The 13848-nt window shown below is 38.0% G+C and overlaps 1 protein-coding gene across 1 annotated transcript; it reads left to right on the forward strand.

Moving 5' to 3' along the window:
- The first annotated feature begins 2878 nt into the window (after positions 1 to 2878).
- On the forward strand, positions 2879 to 5022 carry sox17 (SRY-box transcription factor 17). The gene is made up of 2 exons (XM_030123968.1): positions 2879 to 3369; positions 3743 to 5022. The coding sequence occupies exons 1-2, from the start codon at positions 3072 to 3074 to the stop codon at positions 4654 to 4656; spliced, it is 1212 nt and encodes a 403-aa protein (XP_029979828.1). The 5' UTR covers positions 2879 to 3071; the 3' UTR covers positions 4657 to 5022.
- Positions 5023 to 13848: the final 8826 nt, after the last annotated feature.

Genomic DNA, 13848 nt, shown 5'->3' on the forward strand with positions numbered 1-13848 from the left:
GCGCCCTGGAGTCCCCTGCTGGTGTGTGCGTACAGGCCACAGAAAGGTTGCATAAGCATCTCTCATATTTCTGTCAGCCCCTTTGAAAGTGTCAGAGGAAAGATCTGACGTGTTGTATCGTAGCCGTGATCCACAACGAGATGCTTGGAGAAAAGATGGAGCTGACAGGTTGAGGTCTGCTTTCTCTGATAAGAGCCGCTGCAGCCGCTGGGTGATGTTTGGATTTCTGACCACAAACAGGGACTTCATTCTGTCCTACATAAACACATCATGTCTGGATCTTTGAGCATACAGATACAGGTTGCTTTAACCTCCCTCCAACAACACACACACATTCACATTCACTTTCACACAGACACATTCTCACTCACTTCTACACATGTGGATTAATAGTTAAATCTTATATTACACATATTCTCTTAAGTATTAGAGCTGCTTGAAAGGATTTGCCTGATAGTGTGAAACTGCATCTTTGCAATTTAACCCTTTCATGCATTAATTATGAGAACCTTAATCAAGATTTTTTTACTGAGTGTTTTTATTTTTCTTAAATTTGGCATTAATTGTACAGCTTTTTTATGTTTTAATCTATTCTTGTATTTTATTCTTTTATTTAGGTTTTATCTTTTCTTCTGTATTTTTATCTATTTTATTTTATTTCATTTTTTTTTTTTTTTTTTTTTTACAGTTGTTCTATGTGTTTTAATCTATTCTTGTATTTTACTCTGTTATTTTGGTTTTTATTTATTTTTCTGTACAGTACTTTAATCCACTGTGCTTTACAATAAAGTTGGATTGGATTGGATTAAAAAAAACAATGCATTTGAAATTTTTTTTATGAATCTATTTTTCATGGAGTTGCAAAAAAGTCCACTCAGCTGGACACCATGCGTCCAATTTCTGAAGCAAAGAAACATGTATTTACTAATATGCTGTGTGAAAACTATGAAATAAAAACATTTTTTCATGCTGCTAATCTGATGTTTTGTCACATTTTGACATACCCTAATACTAGTCATTACTCACTTCATGGAGATAATAATAAAAAAAAAAAAAAAAAAACTCTTTGGTGTTAATTACAGTCTAATAAAAATAATAAGCAATTACTTTACGCTCAAACATGTTACTGCAGATCAATTTTATCAAGAGTAGCAAAGTTACAGTAATGGTATGAATGTCAGTGTATGGGATGATGCATGAGTGTCCACTGTGTTGGCTGATATGGAACTAAAACAACAAAATCCATGAATATACAAGAGAACAGCTGAAGAATAGCTGTCCACTGGAGTGACCACTATGCATGAAAGGGTTAAGAGACGTATTTAGAATAACATATTAAGTGAAGAACCACTGAAGAAGAAATATGAAAAATGAGCACTTAATGAAGGATTAATAATGTAGTTTTTGAATAATTGTACAGATATTCTCAGTGAAATGCACCTCAAAGCTTGTGAGGGAGGAGAAACAATAGCTGGGAATCTGATTAAATATAGTTTCTAATTTTATAGCTGTGCCATATGCTACTTTATTTTTAGTTTTCCCACACAAGCTCCCACAATAGCTGCCGATGAAGTGCAGCGATATAGATTTATCCTTTATTTTATTTCAGCAATAAGCAAACTGTGACTTGCTCAATCAGGTGTTACCACACAATGACAAACACACGTGGGTCACAAACTGATTGGTCTGTCTGTTTCTGTGAGTTTTCCTGTCACAGGTCTAATCTTGTAAAATTTTGGATGTTCATTTTTGAGCTTCTTCCATTGTTGTTAACTTCACTTTAGAATGTTTAACTCAGTGGTTCCCAACCTTTTTTGGCTCGTGACCCCATTTTAATGTCACAAATTTCTGGTGACCCCAGACATTCAAAACGGAGACTTTTAAATTTTTTTTGCTAAAATTAATTTGTTTTTGATCATGTAATAGTTTACTATACTATGTTGCAAATAAACATTAATTTTAGATGACATTTAAACTATATAATGTATATTATTATGGATGGAGGCAGAAAAGCCAGGTTGAGTCAGTCCAGTACAGTCAGTCCAGCTTGTATTTACAAGGCTGACAATTAATACTGAACAAACAAGAACTCAAACTATGAATTATGAAAGAGCTGCAGCATCTGAAACCGACCACAATGAACATTTGACAGATAAACAGAACCACAGTGCTTCAGTTTCAGCTTCAGAGTTTGTCATGTGTTTTATGTATTGTGATTGTCTGTCAACTCACCATTTATTTTTTTATTAGTAAGTAGTTTTTTTGTTTTTTTTTTATTTTTATTTTATCAATTACTAGAAATTTAAGGCGACCCCATTTGAATTCTAGGCGACCCCACGTGGGGTCCCGACCCCAAGGTTGGAAAAACACTGGTTTAACTCTTCACTTAACGTTGTTTTTGTCATTACAGGTCAAATCAAAGGCGCTTCCATGCAGACGGCTGTGCGTAAAGTTGCACTCCACGCACACTGAAGACTTCAACAGTTAAAAGCCCAAAACACAGACTGTGGATGACTGTCTAAAACAGAGGAGGAGAATGCAAAATAGACCTATGCACAGGCTCTGAATGTCCAAATAAAAATGACCAAGTTTGTTTATATGTATGGTGCAAACTGAAGCAGGACTATACTTTTTTTCTGCATTTTTACGCACACTTTACATTCAAGTCAGTTTGTGAAATGAATGTGATTCTAAACATTAGATCACTTACATTTTACAGCTTCTATCCTCAGAGGGTCTCACCACTCCAAACAAGGGTCGAAGGCGGGGTGCTCTGAACTTTTTTACACCTTTGTAGTAGTGGGAACTCCCCCACATGGTGATTGGCTGCCTGTGCGTTTATAGCGCACCAACCTCCACATTCTGCGGTGAGTCGGTACCTTTCAGTCCGCGCAGCTCCTACAAGTGGCTAATGGATGTGACTAATTATTTTTCATTCCATTTTGAAAAGCAGAAGTATCCAAACTTGTCTTGATAGGTTATTTCTACGGGTCGTCTGTTGTCAGTAGTGCAGTGTGTTGTCGCCTCTTGGAGCCGTCCGGTGGCTCTCCAAACCCCCCAGCTGGACAGAGATGAGTAGTCCCGATGCGGGTTACGCCAGCGACGATCAGACCCAGGCAAGGTGTGCGATGTCAGTCATGATGCCTGGAATGGGACACTGCCAGTGGGCCGACCCTCTCAGTCCTCTTGGGGACACCAAAGTGAAAAACGAACCGTGCGCGTCCAGCTCCGGCAGCCAGAACCGCGGGAAGAGCGAACCACGGATTCGGCGGCCGATGAACGCGTTTATGGTGTGGGCGAAGGATGAGCGCAAAAGACTGGCGCAACAAAACCCGGACCTGCACAATGCGGAGCTGAGCAAAATGTTGGGTAAGCAGTTTATATGCTGACTTTTGTGTATGTGTGTGTATAGGTGTGTGTGTCAGTCCTGTGGTGTCTCCCATTTATCAGGTTCATAAAGCAGATCCATTTCCATCCATAATAAATACAAACCTCACTGTTTATGATTTTTTATTATTAAAATGGAGTTAATTTATTTTATGTCATAGGGAAAATATGTTTCATTCTTCTATTTGGTTTGTTTAATCTGTTTACAAAGTTACTCTGAGTTGGGCTGTAACCTCAAAAACCTGTCCCTGTTCCCTAAAATGGCAACAAGCTATTTTTGTGTGCATCACCCTGCTGCATACGGTCCAGTATCTGCTGACATATCACTGATGTGCACTCTCCTCTTGACCTGCAGGGAAATCATGGAAAGCCCTTCCTGTCACAGAAAAGCAGCCGTTTGTGGAGGAGGCTGAGCGGCTGCGGGTTCAGCACATGCAGGATCACCCCAACTACAAGTACCGGCCCCGGAGACGGAAGCAGGTGAAGAGGATTAAGAGGCTGGATTCTGGCTTTCTGGTCCACGGCGTGTCTGACCACCAGGCCCCGTCCATGCCCGGAGATGGCCGTGTGTGCGTGGACGGTCTAGGCCTGGGCTATCACGAGCACAACTTCCAGCTCCCTCCACAGCCGCTGAGCCACTACCGTGATGCCCAGGCTCTTGGGGGGCCATCTTATGAAACCTACAGCCTCCCCACTCCTGACACTTCCCCTCTGGACGCTGTGGAGTCAGACTCCATGTTCTTCCCTCCTCATTCTCAGGAGGACTGCCACATGATGCCTGCGTATGCGTATCACTCCCAGGGGGCTGAGTACCAGCCCCAGGACCCGTTGTCCACCCACCACAACAACCCCATCCTGCACCGACACCCACCCTCAGCTCCGGAGCAGCCCCCTCAGCCTCCCCTTCCCCCATCTTACATGGGATGCCCCAACCCTCTGGCCATGTATTACACCCAACACTGCAGCCCAGGCCACCCCAAACGCCACCCCGGAGGCCACGGGGCAGGGCAGCTCTCCCCACCACCAGACTCCCACCCCCACTCCTCAGCAGACAGCGTGGAGCAGATGCACCACTCCGAGCTGCTGGCCGAGGTGGACCGCAGCGAGTTCGAGCAGTATTTGAGCTCCTCCTCCTCGGCGCGTGCGGACATGACAGGCTTGGCGTACGGGCCACACGAAGCTGGCATGCAAGGACCTGAAAGCCTCATATCATCGGTGCTGTCAGACGCCAGTACAGCTGTCTATTACTGTAGCTACAACAACTCCTAGCCTCCTGCCCGCCTGTCACCCTGCCGCAAGGACACATGATCTGACCTCAAATCTCTGTAGCTAAATTTGAACAACAAAAAAAATGCTTTTATTTTTGTAATTGTTTTTTCACTAGTGACACAGAAGGCCGATGAGATTTTACTCACAGCTTTGGAGAAGATTGATGTACTGTATCTGTGTAGAAGAGTTTAAAGCCATAGAACATTTACATACGAACACTGATTTTACATCACTCTGTCTTTTCTTGCAGGGAATTCATTTGTGATAATAAATAATGTACAGTCACTATTTTAAAGTTTATGTATATACTGAAGGTGGGTTTTTTTATACTTTTGCACTTTTGAAAAATAAATTTTTGCAAATAGACTAGCACTGTCTTGGATATTATTTCATGTTTTTTTTTTTTTTTTACTATGAGCTGCATTATTTCATTATTTGTTTGAAATTACAGGAAAAACTCCAAATAAATCTTTTTTTCTTCCTAGCACAGGAACATTTAGGCTCCATTTATTAATGTACTTTCAACATATGGATTTTCTCATACCAACCAAACATTCAAAAGCAGATGAATCATAATTTACTTAATGAAAAAACTGATACGGATCATAGAACAAATTCACTTTCAGACACTCCATGGTGGCACAACCTCTGCACTATCTCTGTTTGTTTTCCCACTTCCACTCTCGGCCCTACAGTCCTCACCTGTCCACTGTGACCCGGTTTCCTGACCTGGACAGAGTGGAGGTAATCTCAGTGTCTACGTTACACATGGCGCCTTGTTTTCGCAGCAGGAGAGGGCAGTTTATGCTCCGGACATCCTGTCCTTATAGTCTCTTCTGATTAATGGTTAGGGGCCATTAAAATTCCCAGTTGTTACTACACCTCTAATAAACAATGGTGATGTTTTATTTAGTGTATTTTCACAGATGAGGTACATTACAGTATCTATCCTCCAGCTGTGCACAATAACAAAGCAATGACATCAGGTTTAATTCAGTGTGAGACGTTTAAAAGTCAGTAATGTCATGTAGGTTTGGAGTTGATCAGCTAAAAACCTTTAAAGGCTTATCCCAAACACTTGGTATAATTTCAGGTATTTATAGCTGTGAGAGACCCCCTCTTTATAAATAGAGATTTTTTCCTTTTTTAAGAGGAAGAGGTTCTTCTCTGGGGTCAATCACAATGACCCCATGGACCATTTTTAGCATGTCAGAGGAAACATGCTCCAGAGGTGTATATTCATGTGCTTTGTTCATGCTGAATGTTTTGAAATCTTCTCTCATGTAGGAGAGGCAGAGGTTGGACCTCAAGGTAAATATTGGTGCTTCTTCCCACGGGTCTAATTGTGATGTCAGGTCTGGAATGAAGTAAAAATAAATCACTCTCATTGTCACTTTTTGTCCAAATTGGTTGAACATTTGTGTCTCTGGGCATGTCTGATAGGTGGAAGGTGTTCTTCCCCGTCACCCAATCTGACCGATTTTCCCTCAGGTCGTGCAGAGAATCCACTGTAATTGGTGTGAATGTGTTTAAAGTCAGTCTGCAGATGAGTGGTCGGTTTATCCTCTCTGTTATTACAGCTAATGGGTGCATAACAACAGGCTCAGGCCACGATCCCTGAGGCATCAGCCGAGTGGGTGGGGAGGGGGTCACCTGCACGGACCCCCCACATTAACCCTGATTTTATCTCCACATGCTAATTGATCTGGGCTGTTTGACAAGGAAGAGCTCAGAGAGAGAGTCAGAGGGGTTTAAAGTTTATCTAGAAGACGCAGGAAGATGGTGGCAAAAAAAAAAAAAAAATGAAGGGAGTTTGTTATAATGTGAAGCTTCATTGAAACAAAATGGAGACCCTGCATTTGTTAGATGATCTTTAAAATGTGAATTTAATATTCATAGTGTCCAGAGAGCAATCGGGGGAAAAACACTACTGGAAAAATGCTTAATAAAATAAGTAAAGTGTCTAAAGTGTATCTAATTGTATTTCCTGCTGTATATTATGCACATTATTATTATTATGGGACACATTTAGACACATTCTTTTAGTTTTTCATTTTTATATTGTAAAGATTCTTATGAATATAGTAAACTTTGCATATTGTCAGACAAGAGAAAGCTTGAAAACTCTAGTTTTATCATCACATATGATGATCTTAGCAGACACTAGCAAGAAAACAAACAGTTTTTTTTTTTTTATTTAAAGTATGTTTCTTTACTTATTTGCAGCATAGAAATCATATGATTACATTCATGGATGTATGTTATATCTGGAAAATTTCTTAGCATCAAACATTTCATTTCCTGCATTCTTTATAGATAAAAATCAATGTCTTTTGTGCATCAGTTTATGGTGGAATTGACTTATTTATGCAAATGCACACAATTCAAGCACAAGCACAAAATAAAAAATATATAATGGAATACAATGCAGTGAGGTGCTATTGGTTGTTTATGATTAATATTATTGTGATTATTTTATACAGGGTGTCCCATAAGTCTCCATACATAGGAGACATAATACATTCCATACATATATGGTTCTAACATGTATTTCTTTATATTTCTTCTTTATAGTTCTTCAGCAGTGGAGGACATGCATTGAAATGTGTTCCCGACAAAATGGCAGTCATATAGAACATATTGTATAAATAAAAATGGTTTATGTCAAGAAACGTTTATTTTTCCTATGTATGGAGACTTATGGGACACCCTGTAGATGTTGACAGGGGCTTATCATTTTAATGTTTCTGCTGCTTGATGCACATTTTCTGCACTTATGCATACATATTTATATATTTTATATTGTCTATTTATTAATGCATCACTCTTTTCTAATCTTTGGACATGGGAAAAGAGTGTTTAGCTTTCTTTGCACTATATGGGATTGCATTCAATTTTGTTGTATAATGACAATAAAGATTCTGAATCTGCATCTATGATTGGAACAACAAAACGTTCCCAGGTTAAAGAAAGAATAGAATAGCAAACATAGCTCAAAGCCCAGGAAATCAGGGCTTTCGTGGCGTGGTCATCACAGTTGTTTTGTGTGTGAGTGTGTGTGTGTGTGTATGTCCTGGGGCCTCGCTGCCAGCAGTCTGCAGAGCCACTCAGAGATTACAGCAGGACGGCCGGCTACATTAAAACGGCAGCACTTAATCATGGCACTGCCCTAATCTCATCTCAGGTAGCGGCCTTTCACAAACACACACCGACAAACACAGCGTCATTTACCCACAATGTCAATGGATGTTCACTTCATTCAGCCTCCGAGAAGCCGGCAGAGCTCAGCTGAGTTTGACAGATGTAAACACGGAGCAGCTCAGGTTTATTAGTGTGATAATACTGTGTATGGAATATAGGTGTGTCATATAACTAACTGAATCCAGGTGCAAGCAATTACCCGTAATTGGTTTTCTTTATTAAACCTGCACCAATAAGTCATGAGGACATGCAGGGACTGTGTTTTCATGACAGGAAAACAGCAAAACACAACACTCACAGGATATCCTACATAGAGCACAAACAATGATCAAATGAATTAATAAAATACAATCATCAAACACAAACTCATGCCACTTCCCTTTTCTGCTTTGGTCTGTTTTCTATCATCAGGCAAGTTTTTAAGTAAGTTAAGTTTATTTATACGGCAATTTTCACAGAAAGAATTCACAAAGTTTGCAGTACAACCAGAAAAAGTAGAATACATTGTCATAAAAGCCACATCTAACTAAACACATCTTAACAGCAGGGTCTTCAGCTGCTTATTAACAGACTTGACACAGTTTAAAGTGTGCAGTAACAGCAGCATAGTCTGTTTTAGAGGCATTTAGAGTCACAACTTCCAAAAATATGTAATCCAAAGTAGAGGTTGGCCTGTTTAAGAATTATATTGTGTGGAGGAGGCCAGTTAATGTGCAGATTATTGTCATCTAATGCTATGTAATGTGTGGGTGTTGCCTTAATTTTTTAAAAAATGTTTCTAATTTTATGAATGCTGGCACTTTTACATCTTACCCAGGGACAACATTTGAAAAATAGCTTTTTTGCTAATACTGGCACATTTACAGAAATGTTCATTAATGTGTACTGTCCCTTCTAAATAAACAAATAAATAAATAGCATACCATACTAAAACTATTATGTACATGTGAAATCTGCTGTCTTTAATCATATTAAAACAGACATAACTATTGAACTGATCATCTAAACCCAAGTTGGGTTTCTGTAAATTGGCTTAGAGTCTGGTTTTGACCAACTGTATATATAAAGTGTCATGAGGTAACTTTTTTGTTGTGATCTGGCGCTATATAAATAAAATGTGATTGATTGAGTGATTTGATTGGTTTTCCCCTGTAAGTCGCTTTGGAAAAAAGCGTCTGCCAAATGCATAAACATAAACATAAGTAAATGTGGATCAGCATCAGACTGACCAAAAACAAGTTAAGGTGGGTGTGAATATTTTCTCTTAAAATCAGTATTTTCAGATTAGGAGTCTAATATGAGCTATTGGCTTCTATCAGACTTCTGCCAATACAAATAATTGATTATGTAACCTTGATTATCTGTTGAGTTTTATGGGTAAAATAACTGTCAAATGAAAACAGAAATAACTCAGATAATGAATACTGGTCAGACAAATAAGAGTTTACAATATGAGCAATTCAACAGTTGTTTTAAAACGTCAGGGTTTAAACTCATTTTAGTTCAAGGGCCACATTTCACCCAATTTGATCTCAACTGGGTCAGACCAGTAAAAACAATAGCATAATAACCAACAAATAATGACAACTTCAATTTTTTTTTTTTTTTTTTTTGCTTTGTTTTAGTGGGAAAAAACGTAAAATTATATGTTTATTTACATCTATGAACTATCCTTTCCAAAAAGAAATGTGAATTTGAACCTTAACAACCATGAACAAAGAAAAATAAGTGAATTTTAACTATATAATGCCTCAGCTTATTATTTAGACATGTGTATGATAGATGACAGATTACAGTGGATCTATAGGCAACTACAACTGAAAAACTCAGTACAACAACTGTCAAAACAACCAGTTCAGGCTCACTGACACCCTTAATGGTGAATTTTTGCACTTTGCATGTGTATGATACCCCTGCTCTATATATTCCATACACACTGTAAAGTTAGAATAATTTTGTTTTCAGACACATTCCTCTTTTTATTCCTGTTCAAACACATCAGTAATGACCTTTGACCTGGTGCAATGATTACATACTGAGTCTAGTACACTTTATCTATTAAGAATAAATCACATTGTCATAATCATTTCATGAGGAGAGGTGGAAGGTCGTTTGCAGAAGCAAAGAGCCAATAGCAGATTAATGAGCTGGTATCATCCCCACACACATATTGACACTATAACCGTTATGTACTTGTGAAATCTGCTCTTTTATTATATTAAAAACAGGAAAACTGTTGAACTAAACGTCTAAGTCAAAGTCAAATGTATCTGCATCATAATTATGGATCATTTAACTTCAAATTTACCAAAAAATAGTCAAGATTTTTCCAGATTAAAGCCTAATATTAACAGGCAATAGTTAGAAATACCTATCAATGCAGATTAAATAACCTCTAATTCAATTCTATAAGATGGTGGTTTGCATTTTTTCATTATATTCTGTAATTTTATAGGTGAAATAAATGCCAGATGGAAATACAAATAACTCATATCATGAATAAGGCTGGTTAAATGATATATTCTATTTAAGCTGGTGTTGTGTCACCTGAAGATTGAAAATTTCCATAAAAGAAAGAGACATATTACATCACCATGAATGAGGGGATACACCAAATTCTGTCTAATAGTCGAGGAAATGATATTCTCTGAGTTTTATTAAGAGTTTAACCTTTTTGAGATAGTTCAGTTGATTAGTATAAAGTTTTTATGGTAACACAGTAGTTAGATTTTCCACATAAATCCCCAAATGTTTTCTCAAAATTGTTTAAAAGCAGAAATTTCATAGAATTGTTATATCCTCCTGAGACCCAGCAATGCATTTTTGTCCTCAGTAGGGGACAAAAGTTTGACAGTTTTCCATAAAAAATGCTGGCCATTGCAAAGGACATTCCATTAAAAAAAGACATAAATAAATAAAAATAATTTAGAAAATTTATCTGAAAAATTTTGTTGTATTATGCAGTTTCCAAACAAGATAATTGTTTAATGAAAAAAAGATGAAGTTTTCACTTTCCTGGGTCTCAGAGGATATGAACACTATGTGCCCTGTGTATATGCACCATGTAACACTGAAGCTCAATAAATAAACTATTTAAAAATATATATATATAAACAAACATTTTAGAGTAACTCCTTAAAACAGAGTGAATCAAGGTATGTTTTGACACAAAAATACTCTCATGTCATTACTTGCGGTACAAATGACAAATATAAATCCAGTAATAACATTTGCATTACTGGTCAAAAGCACAATCAGGTGTCAAGTTACTTCGAGAAAAAAAATCGAACCACAAAATCTGCATCTGTGTTTGTAACTTGATCACGAATGCCACCTCGTAACGCACAGACGCTCTGTGTAAACTTGTGGAGGTGAAGATTCCCCCCCGTCCATGAGACATGGAGGCTTTGAGGGCCCAAACTGATTAAGTCATTGATAGTAGATTGCAAATACAGCATGTGAGACAGCTGCAGGAGAGGGTGTGTCCTTTGTCTAAAGCAGGGCCGGTTGCTCATAATCCCAGGCATATGCTGTCCCTCTCCAGCCTGATCGCTTTTATGGTCTCTGCCTGTCACACCACCGTCCAGTTGTGCTCCCACTATATATAGTTTCACAGATCCACTCAATCTCCACTCAGCGCTGTGACTCAATAGTTTATTTTTCTTCTGATTCCAGCACTTGAATTCATCACATGAAGTTTTAGATGCTAGATAGATCAGGGACCCCCAGTTTCTTTGTTTTTGTTTTTTTCAATTGGACATCAGCTGGGATTATTCATAAATGATTTTGATTTCTCACATATACAGTAAAAAAAACCAAACATGTCACACCTAATATTATTACTGTGACAGTCACCGAAAACCAAGAATAGTTTGTAGAGCTAAAGATAATTCCAGTAATTATATCAAATTCAACAACTTCAGCCTGCAAAGTTTTCAGGTATGTTGTTTCTTTAGACTAAGAAAGAAAAAAAAAGATTATTATTATTATTATTATTATTATTATTATTATTATTATTATTATTATTATTATTATTGCCATCATTAACAATAATAATAAAAAACACTGCTGTAAGTTCCACTATCATCTATCATAAGAGCTTCTTTTTTTGTTTATTTCTGATCCATCCTCAACTTTTTTTTGTTCTGTTATTCAGTTTTATCAGTCAAATGTTAAAATACAGACGACTACACGTACAAAACCAAAAGAACATTTGCACCTCGATGCAACGATTCTCATGTAGTAACTTCACATTTCCTGCAATATAAGAGACCGAAACATTAATCTATGTGCAAAAAAGGGTTGAATCTTGCATGAAAAGTGAAGATAAAGAGAAAAATAAAAGTGTATGTTTGCAACGGGACTAAGAATGAGTCCAACAGAAGCTGGTGACTGATTATAAAACGGGCGTCTGGTGCCAGGGAACATTTTTCAAGCTGGCTGGCACATTTGTTTCACAGTCAGGATTTGACTCAGGGAGCTGAATCAACTCCAGGCCTGCTCCTGATCAGCCCAGCTCTCCCCGTTCTTTTGTTTGAATCCCCCCGTGGCATTCAGGACAATTTTTAGCTCACGTCCAGCCGGGTATATAGCGAGCATAAGATGACTACATCAGCAGTCAGTTTCCTTTCCTCCCTGTGTTTTTTTTTTTTTCTTCTGGAGCCTAAAAAGGTGGCAGCAGCTAGAGACTTGTGTCCTCTTGTTTTCTGGAGTCCCTGTTGGTTTTGGACCTCCCCTTCTTGTAAGGAAAGTGAGCAATGTTGTTTAATAGCGAAGAACATTGTGCACTCTGACTAAGTGAACGCCAGTAGTGACTAACACAAGTGTGGATGCATTACTGAGTAAAAAGGAAAAAGGAAAACAGTCACAATTTACTCCAGAATGTCTATACTCTGGGTGTGATACGAGATGTACATGAGCGGTTAAATCACAGGTGTCAAACATGCGGCCCGGGGGCCAAAACTGGCCCGCCAAAGGTTCCAATCCGGCCCGCGAGATGAATTTGCAAAGTGCAAGTTAGGGCATTCAAACTCAAAAATAATATCATAATAACCTAGAAATAATGACAACACCATTTTTTCCTTTTGATTTAGTGCAAAAAACATTAAATTATGAAAATGTGTACATTAACAAACTATCCTTGATCAATAAAATGTGAATAACCTGAACAAATATGAACAACCTGAAATGTCTAAAGATAATTAAGTGCAATTTTAACAATATTCTGCCTGTTATTAAATATTTTGTGCCTTTGTAGAGCTGCTCTGTAATGCATAAGTATAAATGATAAGTCAAGGGATAATATTGATAAAATTGTACTTATATTTCTTAACAAATTGCAGTATTTTCAGGTTATTCACATCCTTTTTGTTTGGATAGTTTGCAAATGTAAATATTGGCATAACTGAATGTTATTTTTTGCACTAAAACAATTTGGAGTTGTCATTATTTATTGGCTGTCATGTGATTATTGTACTGGTCTGGCCCACTGCAGATTAAATTGGGCCCCTAGAAGAAAATGAGTTTGACACCCCTGGGTTAAATGAAATACAGCTCAGAAGATCAGCTCATAAGATAAATGTGGACTATTGTCTGTGTGTTTTTGTTCTTTCTTTCATTCTTTTTGCAGATCTTTGAGTCTTGCACTGAGCACCTGTCCCCACTTCCTGTCAGCCTCGACTCCTGTTTGCTCCATCCATGAAAGATTGGCTGGGAACATCCTCTATCTAAAGGAAACCACAGCCTGTGAAATCCACACCACTTTGCACCATTTTTGGATCACCGGTAGGACTTCCTAAAAAAAAAATGAAAACACATAAAAATATAGTCTAAATAAAGGTGGAGAGGGCAGAGTGTCACGACCTGGGTCAAGTGCCTTTGTTGTCTTGTCGTATTTGTCTCTGTGCATGTGAACGCCCCGCCATTCTTCTTATTTACATGTGATATATGGATTCATTACAAGTATGATTGTCACATATTCAGATTCTGATA

The sequence above is a fragment of the Sphaeramia orbicularis genome, chromosome 20 (assembly GCF_902148855.1).
Source record: "Sphaeramia orbicularis chromosome 20, fSphaOr1.1, whole genome shotgun sequence".
NCBI classification, from domain to species: domain Eukaryota; kingdom Metazoa; phylum Chordata; class Actinopteri; order Kurtiformes; family Apogonidae; genus Sphaeramia; species Sphaeramia orbicularis.

Coding starts and splice junctions, on each gene's coding strand:
- sox17 (XM_030123968.1), top strand. CDS start 3,072: ATGAGTAGTCCCGATGCGGGTTACGCCAGCGACGATCAGACCCAGGCA. Junction 3,370..3,742: donor GGAGCTGAGCAAAATGTTGG/GTAAGCAGTTTA, acceptor CTTGACCTGCAG/GGAAATCATGGAAAGCCCTT.